Source organism: Primulina eburnea, chromosome 10 (genome assembly GCF_022965805.1).
Source record: "Primulina eburnea isolate SZY01 chromosome 10, ASM2296580v1, whole genome shotgun sequence".
In the NCBI taxonomy this organism is placed as follows: domain Eukaryota; kingdom Viridiplantae; phylum Streptophyta; class Magnoliopsida; order Lamiales; family Gesneriaceae; genus Primulina; species Primulina eburnea.
The window spans coordinates 13,376,537-13,402,885 of record NC_133110.1 but is presented as its reverse complement, the minus strand read 5'-3'; the positions used below and the strand labels follow the sequence as shown (position 1 = coordinate 13,402,885).

At 38.4% G+C, this 26,349-nt stretch overlaps 1 protein-coding gene and 1 long non-coding RNA gene across 3 annotated transcripts; one reads left to right on the top strand and one right to left on the bottom strand.

The window, feature by feature from the left end:
* The first annotated feature begins 6,728 nt into the window (after nucleotides 1–6,728).
* LOC140803131 (uncharacterized) lies at nucleotides 6,729–21,441 on the top strand. The gene is made up of 3 exons (XR_012111785.1): nucleotides 6,729–7,497; nucleotides 8,577–8,661; nucleotides 21,173–21,441. It is a non-coding gene; the product is annotated as an uncharacterized lncRNA (long non-coding RNA).
* LOC140803802 (uncharacterized) lies at nucleotides 11,300–14,110 on the bottom strand. 2 transcript variants are annotated; one of them, XR_012111934.1, is made up of 2 exons: nucleotides 11,642–11,824; nucleotides 11,300–11,512 (listed from the first exon to the last, which is right to left on the bottom strand). XR_012111934.1 is itself a non-coding variant. In XM_073159674.1 (2 exons), the coding sequence occupies exons 1-2, from the start codon at nucleotides 14,065–14,067 to the stop codon at nucleotides 11,508–11,510; spliced, it is 1,428 nt and encodes a 475-aa protein (XP_073015775.1). In that variant the 5' UTR covers nucleotides 14,068–14,110; the 3' UTR covers nucleotides 11,300–11,507. The 2 variants fall into 2 exon arrangements, 1 of the variants encoding a protein (XP_073015775.1); XM_073159674.1 differs by lacking the exon at nucleotides 11,642–11,824 and adding an exon at nucleotides 12,645–14,110.
* Nucleotides 21,442–26,349: the final 4,908 nt, after the last annotated feature.

The window sequence follows — 26,349 nt, the reverse complement described above, 5'->3', positions numbered from 1 at the left end:
CATATTGATAAGTTGTTTTTGATACTGGGTGAGAAAATTGAAGATAAGGCATTTCTAGATTTGATAAAAAGGTTGTTTGAATGTAAGATAGTCAACATTGAATTGGGTGGGGTTTGTTTAGGCAGGGGTCTGCCTCAAGAATCTGCCTTGAGTTCGATGTTGATCAATGTTTACTTTAATGGGTTTGATAAGGAAGTTCAAGAATTACTATTAAACACGAATAAAGAGATTCCTAAGTTCGTGGAAAATGATCTTGCATCAACCGAAAGAGATTCAGACCATGTTTTTTTATAAGCCATTGAAGATTTATGTTGTCCGATTATTTGATGAGATATTGATTGTTACTTCAGGAAAAAAGATTGATGGCTTTAGAATTGAAGAATAGAGTATTGAAGTTATTAGAACGTGATTTGGATTTGAGAGTGGATGTGAGAACCGAAACTTTTTTAGCCATGCAATTAATATTTGTAAGGAAATTGTAGGATTTGATTTTTGTATATTAAAATAAGATATGCACTTTGGGAATTATTTGTTAGAACAGATTGAGGAGGAAGAATCCGAGCAGTTTTGGGAATGGTGAAAGTTCGAGAAAGTTGATTATGTTTAAGTTATTTTATTTCAGAATTACGTTTCCGCATTAAAACTCTGTCGTCTTATTTATTTTGGCAATTGTAAGGACAATGGTTATTTAATTTGAGATTATGATATTAAACTGGTTCGGTATATACTGTGCTACAAGAGGCTTGTTGTTGCGTTTATGTGATTGTCAAACAACGCCGGTGTCCTTCCCGAGTTTCGGAGCGTGACATTTAAGTGGTATCAGAGCCGCCAGGTTCATAATCCAGTTGGGAAAAGAAAAATCGGTCAGATTTTGGAAAAGAGACAATGCAATTCTCTTTGGAACCGCTAACAAGTAATATTCACAACTTCATTGTGAGGCGTAGTTCGAAAACGTGAAAATCCTTCGTTTAGACCTCTGACTCGCGTTTTTGCTATTATAGGAAAGTTTCATAGAACTCATAACTTTTCATAAGAAACTCAGAATTTAATTCCGTCGACTGTTCTAGAATCCTCTCGACGTATTCTTTCTATCCATGGGTCAATGTCCAAACTTTCTACTTTTGGAAAATTTCTGGAAAAATCTCGTTCAACGCGTTTTTGGAACTATTTGTCAAAATTTTATGGAATTGTATTATGAGGACAATTAGTATTTTTTTTGGGAATATACCTATCAGAGATAAGTTAAGTTAAGTTTCTGACTTAAGATGAAAATTTGACTCGAGGATGATAAGTTATTTATGAAAACTAATATGAGAAAAGTTGATATAAGAACTATATTATAAGTTTTGGGTATTCCACTATAGAAGTTGATGTTGTGTCAATAGTTAACTATGCAGGCATAAAGTTTGAGTTATTAAGAATGTTAAGCGCTAAATATGTAGGACCTTGGAATATCTTGTGAGACAATATTTTCAGGTTAAGAAATTTATATTATTTTGGGATAACAAGTAGGCTATGAAAAACATAAATAAAATAAGTTATGAAATATTGATGGATATCAAAGAAGTATAGTGCAATAAGTTTTGATTTTTTTTGGTACTAAGAATGATTCAAAGAAAATGATATTCAATGAAATCATTTGTGTTAGAGCGTGATAGGCTCATGGTCTTGATGAAAGTAAGAGTTAGTAAAAGAATGATAATTTGAGGTAACGATTAGGTTATAATTTTCGGGATTTAAGTCAATAACATATAGATCGATATTGAGATAAGGTTCATTATTCTATATGAGTTTTAATTTTTGAGATAGTAATCAAGATAATTTCAAGATAAAATAAATTAGTATCAATTCGTATATGTTTAGTGCCGACTTTATTCAACTCACTTCGGTAGATTTCGACGCCATCCTAGGGATGAATTGGTTATTTAAGAACCATGCAATAGTATATTGCCAGAGTAAGAATGTCAAACTCTGAATTCAGAACCAAGAAAAGCGGGTACCATGGCAATGCCAAGGAATAAAACTACATTTTTATGTTTCCCAGACTTGGAAAGCAATAATATCGGGCGAAGAAGTTTACCTAGCAATGGTGAACAAAGTGCAAGAAGGAGATAAGCTGAAGTTGGAAGATATTCAAGTAATACGAAAATTTTCAGACGTTTTTTCAGAAAAGCTTATTGGAATAGTCCCGAACTGTGAAGTAGATTTCGAGATAAATTTGGTACTTGATGATGCACCACTCCAATGCACTACACTGAGTGGCTCCAGGTGAACTCAAGGAGCTAAAAGAACAACTCTAAGGGTTGTTAGACGAAAAGCAGATACGGACAAGTACATCCTTTTGGGGAGCTACAATCTTATTTGTAAGGAAGAAAGATGAAAGTATGAGATTGTGTATAGATTATAGAAAATTCTATAAAATCACAATCAGGAATAAGTATCTTCTTCCAATAATATACGATCTTTTCGATCAACGTAAAGGAGCTACAATCTTCTCCAAACTTGATCTGAGGACATGCTATCATCAGCTATAGGTCAGAGCAGAAGACACCTCAATGTCAGCATTCAGAATTAGGTCATACGATATCGAAATCCAGAATATCGGTGGACAAAGAAATTAGAGGCAAATCTAGATTAGCCGAGACAAAAGAACGCAACCCAAATTAAAAGCTTCTTTGGCTATTAGCAGAAATTCGTCGAGGGCTTCTCTTCGGTAGTTGTATCACTGACGAGACTCACAAAAAAGAACTATGAATTCAACTGAAGAGAAAGATGTGAAAAGAGTCTTCAAACATTAAGAAGAAGCTAGCATCTACACCAATGTTGGTATTATCTACTGAGGAAAATGATTTTACCATCTACAAAGAAGCATCAAAGGAAGATCTCAGAAGCGTACTCATGGGAGATAGGCTAGTCAAGTAAAGCTGCATGAGCAAAACTACCATACACACAATCTCGAGTTGGCAGCAGTGATCTTTGCTTTGAAAAATTTGGAAACACTATCTCTACGATGCGAAATGTGAAATCTTCACAGATCACCAAAGTCTCAAGTATTTGTTTATTCAAAAAGAATTAAAAATGAGGCAAAGAATGTGGATAGAGTTACTCAAGGATTATGACTTGACAATAAGTTACCATCCTAACAAGGCAAATAAGGTTGTCGATGCTTTGAGTCGGAAACCATGGATAAGATATCCCTAGCATCACTCTCCGTGCAACCAAGCTTTCGGGAAGCAGTCAAGGTACATCAGAGTCGAGACATGACACTAGAGAATTTCAAAGAACAAGCCAAGAAAATAAAGTCGTCAGATTTTCAAGTGGATCCAGACGGAATCCTAGGGATGAGAGGACGATTGTTTGTGCCAGACATCGACAATCTTCGATAATAAGTGATGTAAGAGGCGCATAAATCAACATTCCAGATCTATACCATCAGTACAAAGATGTATAGGGATTTGAAAAAAAGTTTCTGGCGAAGCAGAATGAAAAGAGATGTCACCGAGTTTATATCAAAGTGACAAGTATGCCAACAAGTGAAAGTCGAGTATCAACGACTTGAAGGACTAATGCAACTGTTAAAATCCTATAATGGAAATGAGAACAAATTTCCATGGATTTCGTTGTAGAATTGTCAAAGTCAATACAGAGTCACGACATGGTACATATAATCGTAGATAGACTCATAAAATATGCGTAATTTTTACTCGTAAGGAATTATTATATTGACAAGTTGGCTACTCTATATATGGATAACGTTATACGGCAACATAAAGTGCCTACAATCATAATGTCGGATAGAGATCCAAGATTTGTGTCACGTCTGTGGTAGAGTTTTCAAAAACCATTAGAACAAAAGTTACTCTTAGTACGCAAACAGAGAGAATGATTCAAACACTAGAGGGTTTGATAAGGGCGTGTGCCATAGACTTCAGTAGTAATTGAAGTGGACATATACCCCTGATAGAATTCTCCTACAATAACAGTTATCACGAAAATATTGGAATGACCCCATTTGAATCCCTTTATGGAAGAAAATGTCGATCACCACTTTATTGGGATGAAGTGGGAGAGAAAGATATAGTGGGACCCGAGATAGTACAGATGACAGTAGACAAGGTTAAAATTGTCCGAGAGAAACTCAGAGCAGCTCAGGATCGACAGAAAAGCTGAGCAGATCTTAAGAGAAGGCCTATAGAGTTCAATGTGGGCGAGAAGGCTTATGTGAAAGTCTCACCTGTTAGAGGAGTTCTCCGATTCAGCATGTAGTGACCCGTTCCAGAATCACCTACTAATCAAGAGCTAAGCATGCAATTAACTTAATTAATAATAATCAGAGATAACAGCGGAAAAGTCAACAAACTATAAATATACAACCCAACTGAAAACCAGAATGACTCAGAATAAAAGTATTCGGTACAACCATATCGAATCTAAAATACTGAAAACTAAACCAACCAGCTACTCACTGTCCTCCTCCTGCTCCTCTCGAGCTGTCCAACCTGAAGCCTGCCCCGTGGGAATGGGGTGTCCAAGATAAACAAAAACCGAGGACGTGAGCGATAAGAACGCCCAGCACAAAAGTATGAGTATACAAACCTATATGAAATGCACATGCTATGAGTATGATACCGGGGTAGTCAAGAAACAGGAGTCACAAAGGATCTCAAAATGCTCAGTCTAGAGGCGCCAAGTGGATAGTGCCGCGCGGTCCAACCTCTGGGTCACTGCATCCACTACAAGACAGACGTGGACCTAAAATGTCCCGGACCACCGAAGCCCTCCCGACCCGTCGGCCACTGTGTACTCTCGGTGTCCATGCGTCCACAAGACAGGGCTGAGCGGCCCCAAGATATAGCTTATCTCGAAAGAGATACAGCTCAACAGTAAAGGCTATCTCGAAGGAGATACGGCTCAACGTGCAATGCAACATGCATCATAAAGCGTGACATAATAGCATGCGTCATATGACATATAATAATGCAGCAAATAATCATGCAACACATATATGAATGTATACTCAACCAGGATATCTCGGATAGTACTTTCGTACCTCTATCACTGCAATCCTAATCCACTGGAACAACCAGACAACAGGTCTAATCCAAGCCTATTCATCAAGTGAAAACCATCACTAAAACTTATCTACCAGACTTAACTAGATAATCCTGAGATAAATACTGATATAATTCCAAACCTTCGTCCGTCGCTAGCCCGCTGATGTCGCTAGCTCCCAACTAGAGCACAGCTCCGCCACAAGACCAGCAGCTCCCCGCTAGTGCCCGAACCTCGGAAAAAGACTAGAACCTATCAGAAACGACTGAAATGCTAAGGAACTCTCTGAATTGGCGAGTCACAAATGAGAAATCCGAGCACTATTTATAGGCCATGTTCGGATCGTCCGAACCCTTCTTCGGAACGTCCGAACTCCTACGTGTCCATCGGCTCTTGACAGCTCATGATCGGATCCTCCGATCATACACTTCGGACCGTCCGAACTTGCATGAAAACTGACGTGTCGATCCACTCTTGACACCTCATGTTCGGATCCACCGAACCCACTTCGGATCGTCCGAACTCTTCGGTGCTTCCGAACCATCTTCAGACCTTCCGATCATGATTAATCACCATTAGTCCGTTAATTACCCAATTCGGCATTCGGGCTACTACACAGCAAGGCCGGGAAATTGAACCCTCGATATGTTGGACCCTTTGAAATCTTGGAAAAAGTGGGCACGCTAGCATGCAGGCTGGCACTGCCACCAAACATGTCAAGGATCCACAACGTGTTCCATGTTTCTCAACTAAGGAGGTACATTCCAGACCCGGGTCACGTATTAGAAGTAGAACCACTCTTGATAGAAGGGAACTTGGGAGAAGAACTGAAGTACGAAGAAGTCCCTATCAGAATCGTGGACACCAAGGAACAAGTGCTTAGACGACGAATTATTCCCTACGTCAAAGTGCAGTGGTCTAACCACACAGAGAGAGAAGCAACTTGGGAAGTTGAAGAGAAGATGCGAAAGGATTATCCCTACCTATTTGGAGACCAAGCCAACTCAAGTTTCGAGGACGAAACTTCCCATAAGGAGGGAGGGATGTGAGATCCGAAACTTTTTTAGCCATGCAATTAATATTTGTAAGGAAATTGTAGGATTTGATTTTTGTATATTAAAATAAGATATGCACTTTGGGAATTATTTGTTAGAAATATTCAAGTCAATAATATCTACACTTGTGCATGTAAATTTTGAAATTTAGGAGAAATAATCATGAGAGATTGTGCAAGGCATAGACTTGAGGAAATTAAATAATGCATGATTTGATAGGATATAACTCAAGATTTCGAAAATTTGCACTAGGATATAGGACTTGTTATTATAATGGATGGATACCTAACCACTTGGAAGCAAATCATCAAAGATTTCTCAAACCTTTCCCACCTAGCAGCATGATTTTCGAAATATCCAAGATCCTAGGATTAGGGGATAAATCTCCCAACTTAGGTAGCTAAATTTCGAAATAATGGCAAGAATATGAGAGTCAAAATTGAGAGATTTGAACCAATTTTAGGCATGATTGGACTACTATATTGAGCTCCACCCTTCTCCCCTATAAATACCACATCAAAGCCAAGAATCCCCTACACTATATTTTCGAATTTCTCCTAGCTAAAGTTCTCGAAAATCCAGCAAGCATCCAAGCCGAAATTCTGCTCCAAGGTCTGTAACGTCCCGAAAATTTGAAAGTCCACGTGAGCCACATATATGCAAATTATTAAATATCTTTGGTATTTTATTTAATTATTTTAAAGCATTAAATGCATGTTTATTTCATTAATTTATGTTTAATTATTTTATGCATAATTCATGCATTGTAGAATTTATTTCATGAAACTTTAAAGGTTCATGCATTATAGATTTTTTTAGTTGCATTTCTCGCTCGAACGAAGATCGGAGACCGGAGAATTTTTAGGAAATTATTTTTTATTACACGATTTATTTTTATAAATTAAGTTCAAGCGTTTTTAAGTGTAATTTTCAAAAAATGGGAATTTTTGGGTATTTTTACCCGTATCATTTTAATTTTTAGCAGTACGATAATTTTATCCAATCCGGTGACTTTTTGATGGTTCGGCTAATATTTTCAAAACCTTTTCAGCACGAAATATTTTTCGGGAGTGCGTTTGGATTCAATGGACTTACTTTTGAGCTTATGGGGCTTAAAACTCTTTTAAACTTTTAATTAATTAATTTAGGGCCCATTAGGTATTTGTTTACTATTTAATTAAGCACCTAAACATTATTTAAACGAAACCTACCCTACACAATTAATTGAACCAGCCGACACTCCCCCTCATTCACACAATATTTCTCGTTTTTTCCAGTAGCCATGGTGGGAAGCTTCGGCCTCTTCACTCCTTTGCAAAGAAAATTCTTCGGTGCTTCCTTGTTGCTCCATTCTCCGATCGTCTCACGTTTTACTCTTCAAGGCATGCTTGTATTTTTATTCTCGCATCATACACGTCTTAAATATGCTGATTTTGATTTATTTGTATGAAAATTCTTCGATCTACATCATGCTTGTATTTTCAGAAAATTGACATGAAAAATTCTGTTCCTTGCATGTTGTTCACGTTTTCTTGTAAGTGTTGCGAGGGCTGCTGTTCTGGAATGGTAAGGCACCGAGCGTGATGTCAAGATGTGGTTTGAGGACTAGGAAATGGGGCTGGGGCTGTAGGCTGTGGGATCGAGATGGGTGTCTTTGTGTTGGTCGTTTGGGGCTGGGCACGGGCTTGGGGTTGAACGAGCGGAGTGAGGGCGGGACCAAGGCTGGAACCAGACCCCGATGGGTCACGGTCCTGGAAGGGCCAACCTCCGCTGGGACCATCAAGGAGCTGACGGCACGCTTTGAGGATGGGGCTCGGGTAGTGTACGCGTTAGCTTTCTCTCGCGTTGGGGGCTCGCATTGACTGCATGGGACCGATGGTGTGGTTAAGGTGGGTTATCTAGGGTCTGGTCTAGGCCCACGAAGGGCTGGTTCAGGGCTGGTACGTCGAGGATAGGCTGATGGAGTGAATTATGGGAAGTTGAAGGCGTGAGATGAATAACAAGGAAGGACCGAGAATTGTTAGGGAGCTTCTGGAATTTTTCAGTTACATGTTAAGGGGTCTAATGCGTTGTTGAGGAGTTGTGAGTGGTGTTAAGATGTGACAAAGAGTTGGGAAAAATCTAGTTGTGTTTCGAGTCCGTTCGGGTTAAAATCGGGACCGATCCAAGTTTTAAAACGAATCAATTAATTTTGAGTTGGGCTCGAGTTTACGTCTAGGAATACTTTTAAAAATGTTTTGGGACATTTTAAGGAGTTTGGTAAGCTTCGGGTCAATTTTAGAGGTCCAGGGTTGAAACGATAATTTTTGGGTTTCTAGGGGCAAAATGGTCATTTTGCACCCGGTGTGAGATTTTGGTCTTAGCAGCGCCCTGAGCACAAATTATGATATTTTAATGTTCATGCATCACGTTTACGATTTTTACGCTATTATAATATTTATAGTGCATTCTTGGTTTAAAGGAATTAAGAGAGAAAAAGTAAGAAAATGAAGAGCACTCCGTCTCCGCCGCGCCGCGTCGTTATTTCGTTTGTTTTCTGTCAAAACAAACCAAGGCATGTATATACTTTTTCTAAACCTCAATCAAGTCATATTATCAGTATTTTTAAGTGCATGATCAGATTTCATCATGATAAAACCGAAATGTTTCAAGAATTTTTCAGAAAACCAACATGCAGATTTTTCCGGTTTTCTTGGGCAGCTTAACGGTTTGCTTCGTGTTGTGGATTTCAGGTTATGGTTCGACTCCAGGCTCCCAAGACTGTTCCTAGACATGTAATAGGATGCATTAGGACCATGTTGGTCCATTCATTCAGCCCCCACACTTGCTGGAAATCGAAATGACAGCAACCTTCCCAATAGTGCAGAATCTTGTTCGAAAATTTCAGTTTGTTGTCATGGAGGAAGGATCTGATCTTGGCTGCCCTAGGGGCCTATAGCCATGGTTAGATAACTCCCATAGCAAGTCTAAGACGTGACTAAGTCACCCTTTTGGTGGCTTGGTCCATGGCTCCTCGGTTTTTAATTAAAACATCACAACAGCCCCTCCCCTCTCGGCCCTTCAGTTTTTGGACAGCATATGTATTTCGAGTTTGGTGGTTTGGTATGGATCTTGGTTGGCCTATGGCCCTTAGCCACGGTTCATACCATACCCCTAGATGTCTAGATTGTGCCATGGTCAATCAAATGGCCAATGGAACGATCCGTGACAGCAAAACAAGAACAATGCTCGACGCGCAGAATTTGTGCTCTCGGGTGAATCTTTTCTGATGTTTGCTGGATTGGTGCGAATTGTGGCTGGTCTTGTGCCCTTAGCCATGGTTCAAATCCTTCCTTGGGATGTTGGTAAGGGTCTCTGGTCGGTGGTGTAAGCCCCAATGGCCGGCGGACTCGAAAACGACACAAGGAAAACAAGTGAGCAGCTGCTGTATTTTTTTGACAGCAAGTTGCTGTGACGGTTCAGAGGCTCGTTCGAGTTCTCGGTCGGCTTTTAGCCCATGGCCTTGGACTGGACAGTGTCTAATCAAGTTATAAAGGTCATGTTTTTGGCCGTTCGTCATTCGGATCATTTTTGAGGTCGTACGATAATTTACGGTGCGATGTGCCAAATTGACTCTCGAAAGAGCGTTTCTTGTTTTGGCCTCCATTCCACCTAGATTTCGGCCCTCATAATTTTAGGAGCATTATTTCATTATTTTCAGCGTATTTTAATCATGACTATACGTCGGTTCAGTGTTGGTTCGGGTCATGATTAAATACGAAGTCATTAGGCGTCATAGTCGCATCTTTTGAACTAAATTGCATAGTTGGTCAAGTTTAAGCTATTGCATATTTTTCATGGCACAGTTAGGTTGCAGCGAGCCTGGGGGACGATCCAATCCAATCCAGTCGAAAAAATTACAGGATTTTTCATTATGCCAGTTAAATTTTATTACGTGCATGAAAAACAGAAAATGATTATTTTTTAGATTTATGCGATATGGCTTGTGGTTCATTCACTATGTGTGAGTGTTATTTTATACGGTCGCCAGTGACCGATCAGTTCAGTATGGTACCACCCGATCGCCAGTGACCGAACAACTCAGTTCAGTTTCAGCCTCCCCGGTAGCCAGTTACCGATCAGTTCAGTTTAGTGCAGTGGCCACAGGCGTAAAACATAATCTCAACAGAAAATTTTACCAGTTATTTCAGTACAGGGCTCCAAGGAGCAAACATTTTTACTGTGATTATCAGTTCAGTTATGCACGTATTATAACAGCATGAGTACAGATTATTTTCAGCATGAGTACAGATTATTTTCAGCATGCCTCATGACATGATATTTTATCCCATGCATATTTTACTTCAGATTTTACTCGTTACCTGCGATATATGCATGCTGAGTCTTTAGGCTCACTAGACTTGATTGTTGTAGGTACTGATGAGGCCGAGGGCGGGGACCAGTGAGTCAGCTTGGGCCGGCAGTAGTGGCACCCGAGGACCTCAGTGCAGCAGTGTTTATTTTATTCCGCAAACAAATTTTTATCAGTCATTGGACATTTTTAAATTGTTATTGTGGGAAAACAATTATTTTATTCCGCTGCTTTTATTTTAAACATTGAACTTGATTCACCGGTGATTTTATGAATGAGGCCGTTTAAGTTCTTTTAAAAAGAAAATTTTTAATTTTCCGCAAATTTTCAAAGCAAGCAGTTTTAGGGCCTTCACATTAATCAATTGTTTTAATTGCATGAATTAATTATGTTGGGCATTTTGACATGTTTAAAATATATTTTTCTTAATGTTGCATTAAAATTTATTTTTAAAGGTTATTCGAGTTGCGATCAAGGAACGGAGACCGATGGCTGAAAAATAGAAAATATTTTTAATAAATAATTGTTTTTAATTATTTAAAATATGGATGATGTTTTTTATTATTTTTGAAAATATGAGATTTTGAGGTGATTTTAAACGCCGGGACGTAAATTTTATCGGTGTTGGTTTTTCAATAAAAATACGAACTTTTTGGCAACCCGGCTAATAAATTCACAAACTTTATTAAGCAAAATTATTTTAATATTTTTAATTAAACACTAATGGGCTAGATGGGCCTAATTAACATGGTTAATGGGCCTAAGCACCCAATTAGAGTTTAATTGGGATTTTAAGGAAATATTTAATACTCAAAATCCCACCCTACATCATGACAACCCCCAGTGGCGGAGCCAGGAATTGAGATCTACCCGGGCTAAATTTTTTTAACAAAAAACAAAATAATCCATAACAATTAAAATCATAACTATGATACCTGTTCATCGTAGTCTCAAACATTTCTCATTAACAAGATCTTCAATATTTTGGTTATTGAACTCGTAAGATTCAGAAACCGACAAAACATTGATAATGTAATATTATATCTCCATCATCCTGCAAGAAAAATTAATGAAGATCAAATAAAATAAATATCTCTAAAATCATTCATTTAATGTTAGATGATTAAATTAAATATTTGTAAGCTGAAATATACAAAGATAATCTGTATAAACATAATCTTACTATTGAAGCTGTGATCTACGATTCTTCGAAGTATAATATTCATCAATTATAGAATCTGAGTCTATATTTGAAGCAAACTCTCTCTCAATGTAGATAATCATAGAATCTGCCAGAAAACAATCTCCCATTTTACTACGAAGAACTGTTTTAACATGCTTCATAGCCGAAAATGCACGCTCCGTAGTTGCCGTGGAAACAGGCAAAGTTAAAACAAGACGAATCAACTTGTCAATCAAATCATAATGTTGCAACTTTTTTGTTTCAAATAACCCTCGGCACAATTCTGAGATAGTGGACATTTTCTGAAAATCTTAATGACAAACTACATCGAGCTCAAAATGTTGTAGCTGACACCTCAAATGATGTCTTTCCTGTTCAGTGAAGTCCTCGGGATAATACTTCTCAGCGAGAGTACAAATCTTGTCAATGTTGAACCATTTAAAATTATCTTTTGGATCCAAAGCAGAACTGAGAATTAGAAGTTCAACTGTCTCATCACTGAATCTAGAGTTTAACTCTTCCAACTGAAAATCTATTGCAACATTAAATATATCATAATGAAAGTGATGTTCAACTGTGATGGTATCCTTTTTCTTGCATGAACGAGTAGAATGCTTATAATGAGAACTCATCTCCGGTATATCGACATCCAATCTTGTGCAAAATGATTTTACATACGAAAGAAGAATATCAAAACCATCATTTCTCAATCTCAGGAAAAGTTCTTTAGTCGTAGAGACCAAATCCATTGCACTTATGATATCAAGAGATTTTTGTTGCAAGGCTCGGCAAAGCAAATTTGTGATCCCCATAATTTTTTGCATCAAATGCAAAATAAAAATGAAATCAAAAGACTTCATCACTATTAATGAACCACCAGCTTCCCCGCGCATTGAAGTAGAGGTGCCATCCATGATAATGTTTTCGAGCACATTAATAGTTGCATCATACATATCTATCAAGCTGCAAATAGAATCAAAATGGGAGCTCCAACGAGTAGTACCTGCTCGATGCAAAGTACCAATCTGATTAGCTCCTCGCCCAGTCTCGCGTTCACCGGCAACAACAGAACGTGCAATTTCATTAACTTGATAAGATTGTAACTCAGCATTGCGCTTGGAAGAAGATGTAACAAGATTGACAATAGTCGTCAGATTTGAAAAGAAAAGCCATATAGAGATCTCTTTTTCAGCTGCTGCAACTAATGCTAGTTGGAGTCGATGGGCAAAACAATGTACATAATATGCATAGGGGCAATCTTTAAGAAATAAAGCTTGCAATCCATTAAAAGCACCACTCATGTTACTAGCACCATCATACCCTTGACCTCGCATATTATGAATTTCTAGATTATATCTAGTGAGGACATCACATATTTCTTTCTTGAGTGTAGCAGCTGTGGTGTCATGAACATGCACAATTTGAAAAAAACGCTCCCGCAGAAAACCATGGGCATCAACAAATCTCAAAATTATAGCCATCTGTTCTTTGTTAGATACATCTTTCGCTTCATCCACCAAAATACAAAACTTAGAATCTCCAATTTCATCACGGATTTTATTTCTGACTCTATTACCAATAATATGCAATATTTCTTTTTGAACTTCTGGTGAGGTATATCTTGCATTTCCCGGAGCCTTGTCTAAGATAACATCTTCAATACTAGCATTCCATTTCCCCAATAGTTTTAACATCTCAATGAAATTACCACGATTTAGGGAATATGAAGATTCATCATGACCTCTCAATCCACATCCTTGCAAACTAAGCCAATGGACACACTCAATTGTTGCTGCAAGCCTTAACCGATTTTTTTGAATATGTTCAGAAGTTTCTCGATTCATAACTACATCTATATGCCTAGTGACATTCATCAAATCAACAACAGATTTTGAAGATTTATTGTGTGTCGAGTTAGAACTTCCCATGTGAGACAAAAAAGCACACTTTGCTCCATCATTAACGCGTTTCCAACTTTTAAACCCTTCAATTGTAAATGTAGATTGTTGTGCTTCACTTAATTCAAAAAGATAGCACGGAAAACAAAATACTGCATCCTTCGAAGGAGAGTACTCTAACCATGGAAACTTTTTAAACCATGTATATTGAAATCGACGATGCTGTTTTCCTGATTCAGACCGTGGGTATTCCGACAATTTAGGTTGATAAGGTCCCATTTTGATATAAGCTCGTCTAATTTCATCACGATGATTAACAGGATGTTGCAACATCGGAATACGCAATCCAGGATCCCGTTCAAGGGAAGTTTCATCAAACACAACGCTTTTAGATTTAGAAGGAGGCTCGGGCTCCTCAATATGAATGGATGCATGAGTCTCGATCCTCTCGGATGATGAAGGATTATCAATTGTTGGCTGAAAGAATGATAAAATATTTTTTTTCCTCTTTCTCTCTTGATTTGACATTAAAATAACCTAATATAAACAAAATTATTAAATTTAGATTATAACCAAATAATATAGAGTGCATAGATAAATTTAATGTTAATAACATGACAATACTCGATAAACAAATAATATATGATCTTAATATATCTCTATATTTATTTCAAAAAATATATCTCATGCTTTCACAGAATAATCAAGCACTCAATATTTCTAGAATAACTCTAATATAGAACATTTTGGATTTATGACCAAAAAATATATCTCATGCTTTCAATAATTAAGCACTCAATATTTCTAGAATAACTCTAACACAGAATAATCAAGCACCCAATTCACCAGTCCACAAAACTCAATCATATTATTTATTACATTTATATCAACTGATGCGAAGACATGTGCATCATTTTGCATGAGTGAATACTTGAAATGCAATTTAAGAACATTTTCTTCTACAACTACACAAGCATGTATAAATGTGTCTCGAACATAGACATGAGTTTCTTTAAACCAACTAATTAATCCATCATTCAAGAATATCGTACTGTACTAAATACTAATTAATCCATCTCATATCAACTAATTAATCCATCAACCAATATTGTGGGAAAAAATCAACTAATAAACACCATAAATCCATCTCATATCAACTAATAAATATCCCACATTCTCATAAATCAAAACCAATATTGTGGGAAAAAAAAGAAAGAGCAACAAAGATTCAGAAGCATGAAACTATAGCCAGAAGAACAAATAAACACCAAAAATCAAATGCACAACGGAAGCCCAAACAAACCTTTTTTAACAGCAATTCCAACCAAAGATTTAATTGCACTCGATACTCCTTCAACTAGGCGTGGTTGAGGAAAAACAAAAGAAAACAGGCTGATGCTGGGAGAGAGGCGACACGATGAGTTGGGAGGGTTTGATTCTCACTTTTGTAAACGTAATCAATTTTTTTTTTTAATTTTGACAATATCAAACACAATTGGACTTTGGAATGGGCTGGACAAAAACTATTGCATGCTAAAAAAATTTTATTGGGCCACCTGGGCTACCTGGGCTGGACAAAAATTTTCACATACTAAAAAAAAAAAATTTTTTTGGGCCACCCGGGCTACAGCCCCAGGTGGCCACTAGTCTCCCTCCGCCCCTGATTACCCCACGCCTCAATCTTTTAATGATTCAAACACTCCCCACCACCAATAGTACACAGCACACACACAATTTTAAATTCAGAAAAACTCTCCCCACCCTTGACACCACACGCACGGCACTTCACAGCTTTTTGAAGAGTAATTTCGAAGGTTCAAGGAGGAGCAAGCCTAGGTTCCGATCCGTTCTTCGTCGTCAACGTTTTTGCGTGCGTTTAAAACGCAAAAGCACGCCATAAATCTTTCTTTTCTCATCTATCACACCATACTATTGCTTTGAATTACTTTGTATGAAAACATGATCCCTTTTTTTAACAAATTCGTTTTTATACATCCTTATGTGTTTAAGATATGAATTTATGTCCCAAAATCATGTTTTTATTTTGTTTAAGGGGCTGCCATGGATAGGGTATTAATATAGAATGGTTTATAGCCAAAAAACATGATTAATAAAAAGGAAGTATCAAGCTGGAACCGAAGGGGAAAAGTTATAACAAGAGCCGTGAGTTTATTTGTGTCTAGTGTGGTTCAAGGGTTCAAATTGTTGCATGGGGCTTAGGGGCTCGACCAGGACTCGTCCAGGGCTAGGGGTGGTCTCGGTCTAAGGCTAGGTGGGGTCCTAGGGTGGCTAGGGCTCGCGCTAGGTGGGCTGGAAGAGTCATAGCATGTGAGGAGTCCTCACGCGCAGGTTTCAGGCTGGCCGAGAGTTCTAGGAGCCCTGGCTCGGGTTGGGGCTGGGCCAGGTTGTCCATAGTGGTCCTAGGATGATGGTCAGGGGACGGGCAATGGGCTGGAGTGGCTGGGCACGACATGGTTCGAGCCAAAATCAGAAACGTGAAATGGGGCAGGAGGGAAGCAACGCGTAGGCTGCTGCTGGTTGCAGGTGGCTCGCGCGCACGGTTCATTGCTTGGGCTGGTCTGGGTAGGGGCTGGCCGTGGTCCAGGGATGGTTAGGTACAGGTGGGTTCGATGGTGGCTCGGTTGGAAGAGTCCTAGGCTAGCTAGGAGTCCTAATGCTTGAGGGAGACTTACGCACACACCTATACAGATTTTGGGTTGGGTTTCAGCAAGTTTTTGAGCGGGCCAAGGCCGTGATTTTGGGCTGGGCTTGCACAGTGGGGTCCCTAGATGGGTTGGCTAGGTTTTGGCTCAAGGTGGCTCGGGCGTGGCTCGAGTAAATTGGGAGATGGCTCGGGTGGTTCGGTAAGGTGTCAATTTCGAAAATTAAAGAACTAAAATTGAACCCATGGGTCCACGGGTGTGGCTCATGACTTGGAAGGGTAGAATAAATCATAAAAAGGTTATGTTTAATATTTGGGATCAAAATAACGAGTTTTAGATTTATTCGGATTTTAATCGCCGCACGAAACGCTAATTAACGAGTTAGTTGAAAAGCCTAGCTTTAAGCTTTATAAAATTATGAAAAATTAGGTTTAAGCTTAAATAATTATTACAAGTCTAAGTTTTTAATTTGAGAATTTTATATGAAAGTTTGGTTTAATTCGGGATTAAAACGCATTAAAATGTTATATTTAAAAGATAAATTTAAAAGTCATTGAATTAAGCTAAATAAAAATATGAGAAAATTCATGTAATCCTAAATAATTATTTGAGACATGTGAGAGTCATGAAATCGAGAAAAAAGTTGAAAACGTAAAATGTCGAGTCCAGGGGTAAAACGGTCTTTTACACCGGGAAATTACTAAAGGTCATGGCAGTGCCCGAAATGCTGTTTTTATGTTAAAATGAATATTTTTGAATGTTTATGAATTTCTCATGATTTAATTATGAATTTTAAATGTCTAAGGGATTTTTACGGTTTTAAGAAGACATTTAAATACATGTTGCATGTTTGGTTTCAAAAATGAAAAATGTAAATGTTACTCATGATTTTTCTAAGTGATGTGAATGAATAATGTTGAAGGATGTGAAGTGATTGTGACTAATTCGTTAATGTTGACGACGTTGTGAGGGTTATGGTCCGAGTGGGAGTCCGACGAACGTGTTTCCATCATTACGAATATGTGGTAACGGTTAAAGTGGTAACAGTTTTGTGGTAACGGAAGAATGGGAATATCGTGAGGGGAAAAGGCCCCAGAGGGAGCCCATTTATGGGAAAAGCCCCAGAGGGAGCACCGACGATCATATTTCTATTCGATAATGATAGACCAAGGCTCAGTTGACCGGTGAGAGTGTCGCTGATGTCCCCGCCGCCCAGCACTGTGGTTATATGTAGATGGATCCATCGACCCTCATGAACATGATCAAGAAAGTCACAATTAACGATCTGAATTCAACAAAGGAAAAGGAAAAGGAAAAGGAAAATGATTATGATCAAGTTAAAAGGATTTTATGTCATGATAAGGAAAAAGATCAAGGTTTTATATGCATGTCATGAAATGTTATTTTTACTTAAAAATATTTTTACTGTTGCATGTGATTTTTATTATGTATTATTTGTTATAAAGATTATGGTGTGTTGAGTCTTTAGACTCACTAGGTGTGATGGATGCAGGTGGTTCTGAGGGAGGTCTTGATGGGTGTGTAGAACCCGTAAATTGGAGTATAAACCATGCATAATTTCTAGTATTTAAATTAAAATGATTTTTATTGCATGAATATTTAAATTCTTTTTTTAAAATTTATTTATTTTACGCAGTAGTTTAATTGTTACCTTTTCAGTTAAATAAATGAGGCCGGACTGGAGTTGGAGTATTGAGATAAAATTTAAGAAAAATATTCTTAGAATTTATTTTAGTTAAATAATAAGTTAATTTTTATGTAAAAGAAAGTTTAAGAATTTAATTAATTATTTAAAGACAAGTAGTGGATAAATTTCTTTGGTATTTTATTTAATGGTTTTAAAACATTAAATGCATGTTTATTTCATTAATTTGTATTTAAATATTTTATGCATTTTATGCATAATATATGCACGGTAGAATTATTTTGGGAATTTTAAAGGTTCATGCATTAAAGATTTGTAAGTTTCATTTCGTGCTCGAACGAGGAACGAAGATCGGAGAATTTTCAGGAAAATTATTTTTAATTACATAATTTATTTTTATTAATTAATATAAGGTGTTTTTTAGCATATTTTTCAAAAACGGGATTTTATTGGGTATTTTTACTCGTAGGATTTTAATTTTTACGGTACGCAAAATTTTTCGAATCGGGAATATTTTGGAGGCTTCGGCTAATATTTTCAAAATCTTTCCAACACGAAATATTTTTCAGGATTGTGTTTAAATTTAATGGGTCTACTTTTAAACTTGTTAGGCTTAAATATTTTTTTTTAAACTTTAATTAACAAATAAAGGGCCATTAGTTAAAATTTTAACCATTTAATTATTGTACCAGTGGTGACCCAATATCTATTATTCTTTAAACCAACCGACACCCTCTTCATTCCTCTTTATTCTCTCGGTTCCAACCATTTCCCCACCACCTTTCCTTTCTCGTTTCATTATTTAATCCATCAGCTAAGGTCTCGGATCTTGCTTGTCTTGCAATAAAGAATTTCTTCGGCTTTCGGCTCGATTCCCTCCCGCATTTTGCATCATTCAGGCACGCATTGTATCTTTGTTTCTGCATCACATATGCTGTATATACATGCTGTTAAATGTTGCTTTTTGTGTGAAAATCTCGATTTTTGTTGTGTTCATTCAATTGTTTTTGTTGTGGCTCACGGTTTTGATAATTTGTGCAAGGGGCTGCTGGGATGGGTTGTTAAGAGTCTGATATTAGTGTCACGTTGTGTTTGGGAGAGCCATACCGATCAGGGTTGCTAGAAGAGGGAAGGACCGAGAGTTAGCGGGGTGGTGCTCGTTGGGGCTGTGGCTCGCGTGGGGTAGGACGGGCGGTGCAGAGGCCGAACCAAGGCCTAGACCAGACCATATGGGGTCTGATCAGTGGCTGAGGGAAGCCTGAGTGCTGCTGGTACCACTCCTGGGACAGACCGATCGTGTGAAGGAGTAAGGGCCGAGTGGAGCTTTTGGCGTGTCAGCGAGGGAGCGCGACTTCCAGCATGCATGGGATTTAATTCTTGAGTTGGATCATTCCATGATGAGTCTGAGACAAGGCGTAAGATGACACTACGCTGCTGGAGACACCCTGGAACCGATCGCTCGTATGGAGACGTAGTGAGACGCGAGATTCGATTGTTGCGTCAAGCTAGCAATGCGCTTGTTCGGGCTTGCATGGCACAGTTTCCTCGAGCCCAGTAGGTCCCTTAAGTCCCTAAGATGAGTCAGGAGGGGAGGCCGATTGGCTGGAACCACTGGTAGTGAGCTAGGGACAAACAAGGAAGGTGGCACAATTGAGGAGAAATTTAGGAACTTACCGAAACTTCCTAGCGGATGTCTGCTTATGGCCGTGAGTTTGAGGGATTATTAGGAGTATTTTAAGGCTAGGCATGTGGTGTAATGTGAGAGGACCGAAAGAATTTAAGTAAGTGGAGCCATGTGTTGGATTTATGATTGTGAAGAGGGTAGGTGGTCGTGTGTTCTTTCAAGTGCAACAATAAATTTTTGGCCGAGAAAGTTACGGCTGATTTTGAGGATTTTAGTGTGATAATTGTATTTTTTAAGTTGGGTAAAATTTGGGGAAGTTTTGGTTCGATTCGAGTTAAAACCGGGACCCCGGTTTAAGTTTTAAAACAATTCTGTTAAGTTTTGAATTTGGTTCGAATTTATGACTAGGGATGCTTTTAAATATGTTTTGGGACATTTTTAAGGGTTTGGTAAGTTTTGGATCAAAATGATGAGTTTTGGATTTATCCGGGATTTTATCGCCACACGAAACGGTAATTAAAGAATTAATTGAAACACCTAAAATTAGGCTTAATAAAATTATGAAAAATTATATTTAAGCTCAAATAATTATTAGAAGTCTAAGTTTTTAATTTGGGAATTTTATGCTAAGGTTTGGTTTAATTCGAGATTTAAAACACATTAATATGTTGTATTTAAAGATTAATTTAAAATTCATCGATTTAAACCAAATAAAAATATGGAAAAATTCTTCTAGGCTTAAATAATTATTTGGGACATGTTAGAGTCAGTGTAATTAAGAAAATGTCAAAAACGTGGAATTTTACGTCTAGAGGCAAAACAATAATTTTTGGGTTTCCAAGGGCAAAATGATCATTTTGCACCCGGGGTGAGATTTCGGTTATGGCAGCATCCTGAGCACAAATTCATGTTATTTTAAATGTTCATGCATCACGTTTACGATTTTTACGCTATTATAATAATTATGGTGCATGCTTGGTTTAAAGGAATTAAGAGAGAAAAAGTGAGAAAGTGAATAGCAATCTGTCTCCGCCGCGCCGCGTCGTTATTTCGTTTGTTTTCTGTCAAAACAAAACAACGCATGTTTATATCTTCTTTCACTCTTCAATCAAGCCATATAGGTATTTTAAATATCGCAAGTACATGATTTGAATGCACGAAGATCGAAATTGTTCAGGATATTTAATGATGTTGTTTAATTATATTACATGCAAAATATTCATTTTGAGATTTAAGCGATATTGCTTGTGGTCACTTTACTATCTTGGGATTATTACTTCACCCGGTCGCCAGTTATCGATCAGTTCAGTTTGGTACCACCCGGTCGCCAGTTACCGATCAGTTCAGTTTGGTACCACCCGGTCGCCAGTTATCGGTCAGTTCAGTTTTGTACCATCCGGTCGCCAGTTACTGGTCAGTTCAGTTCAGGGGCCATTTGCGTAGACCATAATCTCACCAGAAAATTATTACATGCTATTTCATTACAGGGCTCCAAGGAGCAAACATTTTCACTTACGATTTTCAGTTCAGTTATGCACATATTATAATTACTCATGATCAGTTATTTTCACTTATGCCTCATGACATGATATTTCTACTTTGCATACGATTTTATTATTACTCGTTATTTACGAAATTTACATGCTGAGTCTTTAAAATCACTAGACTTGATTGTTGTAGGTACTGATGATGTCGGGACCGAGGGCGGGGACAAGTGAGCTAGCTTGGGTCGGCAGTAGTGAAACCCGAGGACCTCATTTTAGCATTTCTTATTTTCCGAACTCAGCTTTTATCTGTTGATGAATTATTTTAAATTGATACTTTGCAAACATTAAATTCTTCCGCTGCTATTTTGAATATTAAACTTTATTTATCACTTTATTTATGAATGAGGCTTGTTATTTATTTTAAAAGAAAAATTTTAAAATTTTCTCAAATTTTCAAACACGAATTTTAGGGCGTTTACACGGTGATACTACTCGACTGAAGGTGCACATAACCCGAGGACCAGCGCTACATTTTCCGCATTATGCTTTACGATTTGTTAAAGATTTTAAGGATTAGTTATTTATGCTTTTGAGAGATTTTTGAGAGGTTTAGTATGGGCTTTACTTTTCAAATTATTGCTTTTTAGATTGGTAAAACAGTAGACGATTTTGCTTTATGACTATTTCACTTGAAGTTTTAAATACTAGTTGATTGAGGTTTTATTTTAATATGCAAAATATTTTATAAAAATATTTATGAGAGATGGCCGAAAATTAAAGATAGAAAAAAAAATTCTAGTCCTTTTAAAGCAATAAAAAGGGCAGACGTTTCAGATCTTCCACCCTTAAATTGAATTTCATCCTCGAAATTCGTTTATCTTTAATAACCCAAAATTTTTGTAATGCCCGAGAATTTAATTACCGTAATCTGAAACGATTTGGGTATGATTACCGTAATTTGGAATTAATCTGGAAATGATTTATTAATTAAATACGGTAAATATAGACGGAACGGTTCGGACCAAAACACATGAGAAAGGTGTAAATTGTGTGTGCAAAGAAATGAGTCGGCGCTCATGCGCGAGGAATGGAGCGCACATGCGCGAGCAGGGCAGAAGCCTACGCGCACATGCGCGACTTCACAGCGCGCACATGCGCGCGAGCTCCAGAAGGTTGGGCGCATATGCGCCGATTGGATGCGCGCATATGCGCGAATGTTGATTTCCGAGACAGTAGGTCTCGCATGCGCGAGTAGTCCAGTAGCCGGACAGTGCTTCTGGCGCACATGCGCGGAATTGTGCGCGCATATGCGCCAGGCATGCAGCACGAAATTATGCCACTTGTTCTCTTGGGGCGAGGTGTATATATATATATATATATATACATGTAAACGTAAATGTTCAGAAAGGAAAAGAAAGGGAATCGAGGGGAAACGCTTTCAAAATTCTTCGAGGAATATAATCGTGAGTTACGAGCGATCCGTCCGTTAGAATTTAAATCCGACTTCAGTACCGAGTTCCTATCAACGTAGGCTACAACGGGACGTAAGGTTTACTACGTTTAGACATGTTTTGAATTTATGATATTGTCTAAATTGAATAGGAGTTAGATATGATGTTCTTGACACAGTAGACATCGTATATCTGAAGTCATATTGAAGAACAGACTATGTATGGAATTGTTATGAATTTTCAGAGTTTATTCGATTATAATATACCGAGTTGATATCAGAATCATGGTATTGTGGATTTTATAATATTGGAATTGATATCTGATTTGTACTGTATCACTGGATATGTTGATATTAGTCAGATTGGGATCAGATGAGTTGTTGAATTGTTATACTTATATTGTATTGCCGGGATTGCGGGATTGTACAGAATAGATATAGAATTGGTATCGATATTGATTAGCAGTCTCTGTATTATATCTGTGATGTTGGGATTGACGGGGTTACTGAGATTGTATTATTATACCGTCGAAACATCAGTGAAATGATATTGATCAGACTCAGTATTGATTGTGATTATATCGTGATATTGTCAATATGAATTGGATTGTGTCTTGATTCAATCTTGATCAGAACATGCTTTGAATTGAGCTATAAATTGACACAGTCTATTCGATATTGTGAATTCAGATTGACATGGACAGACGTGAAATGGAGTCTTCGTCTTCGTCAGATCATGAAGACAAAGGTATAAGTCAATGTGGTATTGGGAGATGGACTTGAGTCGATTTAGACTTGGGTTTCCCTAAATCACATACTTTACTTTATTGCATTGATATTTGCATTGATTGATTGATATACTTGTTTTCTTGAGCTATAGATTACAGGTATTAGACGAGTAGTCTTATGACAGAAGTGCCGTTAGTGGTGGGATCACCACGGGTACATTGCACGATGTCATAAGATGGTGTATTGGCGGATGTGCCAAAGACTGTCACTGGATGTTGGATTATCGATGTGGATAGATTGAAAGCTTCTTCTATTACTGTTGGTTGATATTATATCGATGTGGATAGACGCATAGCTTCTTCTATTACTGTTAATTGATATTATATCGATGTGGATAGATTCATCGTTCCTTCTATTACTGTTAATCGATGGTATATCGATGTGGATAGAATCGGACTTTGTTCTATTACTGGTAATCGATATCATATCAATGTGGATAGAATCAGGGCTTGCTTTATTACTGGTAATCGATAAGATATCAATGTGGATAGAATCAGGGCTTCGTCTATTACTGTTAATCGATACTGTATCGGTGTGGATAGAACTGGAGTCTTTTCTATTACTGTTAATCGATACTATATCGACGTGGATAGAACTGGAGTCTTTTCTATTACTGTTAGTCGATATATACAGGCCAACTTCTGGAACCGGGATCCCTAGACTAGGATTGAGTCTAGTCTGAATTTAGTAGCTACGAGTACTGTAGTAGCCCGAATTCCAAATTGGGTAATTAACGGATTAATGGTGATTAAGAAGGTTTAATGTGTAATTTTGACCGAGTCATGATCGGACGGACCGAAGATGGTTCGGAAGCACCGAAGAGTTCGTAAGGTCCGAAGTGGGTTCGGTGGATCCGACCATTAGGTGTCAAGAGTTGATCGACACGTGGGAGTTCGGACGTTCCGAAGAGGGTTCGGACGATCCGAACATGGCCTATAAATAGTGGTCGGATTTCCTCATTTTGACTCGCCAATTCAGAGAATTCCATAGCATTTCAGTCGTTTCTGACAGGTTCTAGTCTTGTTCCGAGATTTGGGCACTAGCGGGGAGCTGCTGGTCTTGTAGCAGAGCTGTGCTCTAGTTGGGAGCTAGCGGCATCAGCGGGCTAGCGACGGACGAAGGTTTGGAATTTTATCAGTATTTATCTCAGGATTATCTAGTTAAGTCTGGTAGATAAGTTTAGTGATGGTTTTCACTTGATGAATAGGCTTGGATTAGACCTGTTGTCTGGTTGTTCCAGTGGATTAGGATTGCTGTGATAGAGGTACGAAAGTACTATCCGAGATATCCTGGTTGAGTATACATTCTTATATGTGTTGCATGATTATGTGGTGCATTGATATATGTCATATGATGCATGCTATTATGTCACGTTTATTACTGCACGTTGCATTTCATGTTGAGCCGTATTCTCCTTTGAGATAGCCTTTACTGTTGAGCTGTATCTCTTTCGAGATAAGCTATATCTTGTGGGGCCGCTCAGCCCTATCTTGTCTTGTGGACGCATGGACACCGAGAGTACACAGTGGCCGACGGGTCGGGAGGGCTTCGGTGGTCCGGGACATTTTAGGTCCACGTCTGTCTTGTAGTGGATGCAGTGACCCAGAGGTTGGACCGCGCGGCACTATCCACTTGGCGCCTCTAGACTGAGCATTGTTGAGATCCTTTTGTGACTCCTGTTTCTTGACTACCCCGGTATCATGATCATAGCATGTGCATTTCATATAGGTCTGTATACTCATACTTTTGTACTGGGCGTTCTTATCGCTCACGTCCTCGGTTTTGTTTATTCTTGGACACCCCATTTCCACGGGGCAGGCCTCAGGTTGGACAGCTCAGGAGGAGCAGGAGGAGGACGTGAGTATCTGGTTGGTTTAGTTTATCTGTATGGTTGTATTGGGTATTTTTATTTTGAGTTATTCTAGACTTCGATTGGGTTGTATAACCATTATTTTGATTGGTATTTTCCGCTGTTATCTCTGATTATTGTTAATTAAGTTAGTTGCATGCTTAGTTCTTGACTAGTAGGTGATTCTGGAACGGGTCACTACATTTATGGTATCAGAGCATGCATGCGATTTTGGGATATAGATTTCTGTTTTGGGATTTCCGTTGACCAATTTACTAGTTCCCCATTCTATGTTGTAGCAATGGCTGACCACTTTGGTGATGAGAGTAGTCAGGGAAGTGTAGGTCGTTGGGGTGACCAGGACGATCTGTTAAGCGTCATAAGTTACCGCATGTTTCTCTAGACGTCATTCTTTCTGTTTCTACTCCGATGGGTCATTCGGGGTTAGCTAAGCGTCTAGTGATGGGTTGTCCCTTAGATTTGGAGGGTAATGATGTTGTTATTTTCGTTTTGTTCATTCTCTTGCCTTGATTTCGAGGACGAAATCTTTTTAAGGGGGGGAGAATGTAGTAGCCCGAATTCCAAATTGGGTAATTAACGGATTAATGGTGATTAAGAAGGTTTAATGTGTAATTTTGACCGAGTCATGATCGGACGGACCGAAGATGGTTCGGAAGCACCGAAGAGTTCGTAAGGTCCGAAGTGGGTTCGGTGGATCCGACCATTAGGTGTCAAGAGTTGATCGACACGTGGGAGTTCGGACGTTCCGAAGAGGGTTCGGACGATCCGAACATGGCCTATAAATAGTGGTCGGATTTCCTCATTTTGACTCGCCAATTCAGAGAATTCCATAGCATTTCAGTCGTTTCTGACAGGTTCTAGTCTTGTTCCGAGATTTGGGCACTAGCGGGGAGCTGCTGGTCTTGTAGCAGAGCTGTGCTCTAGTTGGGAGCTAGCGGCATCAGCGGGCTAGCGACGGACGAAGGTTTGGAATTTTATCAGTATTTATCTCAGGATTATCTAGTTAAGTCTGGTAGATAAGTTTAGTGATGGTTTTCACTTGATGAATAGGCTTGGATTAGACCTGTTGTCTGGTTGTTCCAGTGGATTAGGATTGCTGTGATAGAGGTACGAAAGTACTATCCGAGATATCCTGGTTGAGTATACATTCTTATATGTGTTGCATGATTATGTTGTGCATTGATATATGTCATATGATGCATGCTATTATGTCACGTTTATTACTGCACGTTGCATTTCATGTTGAGCCGTATTCTCCTTT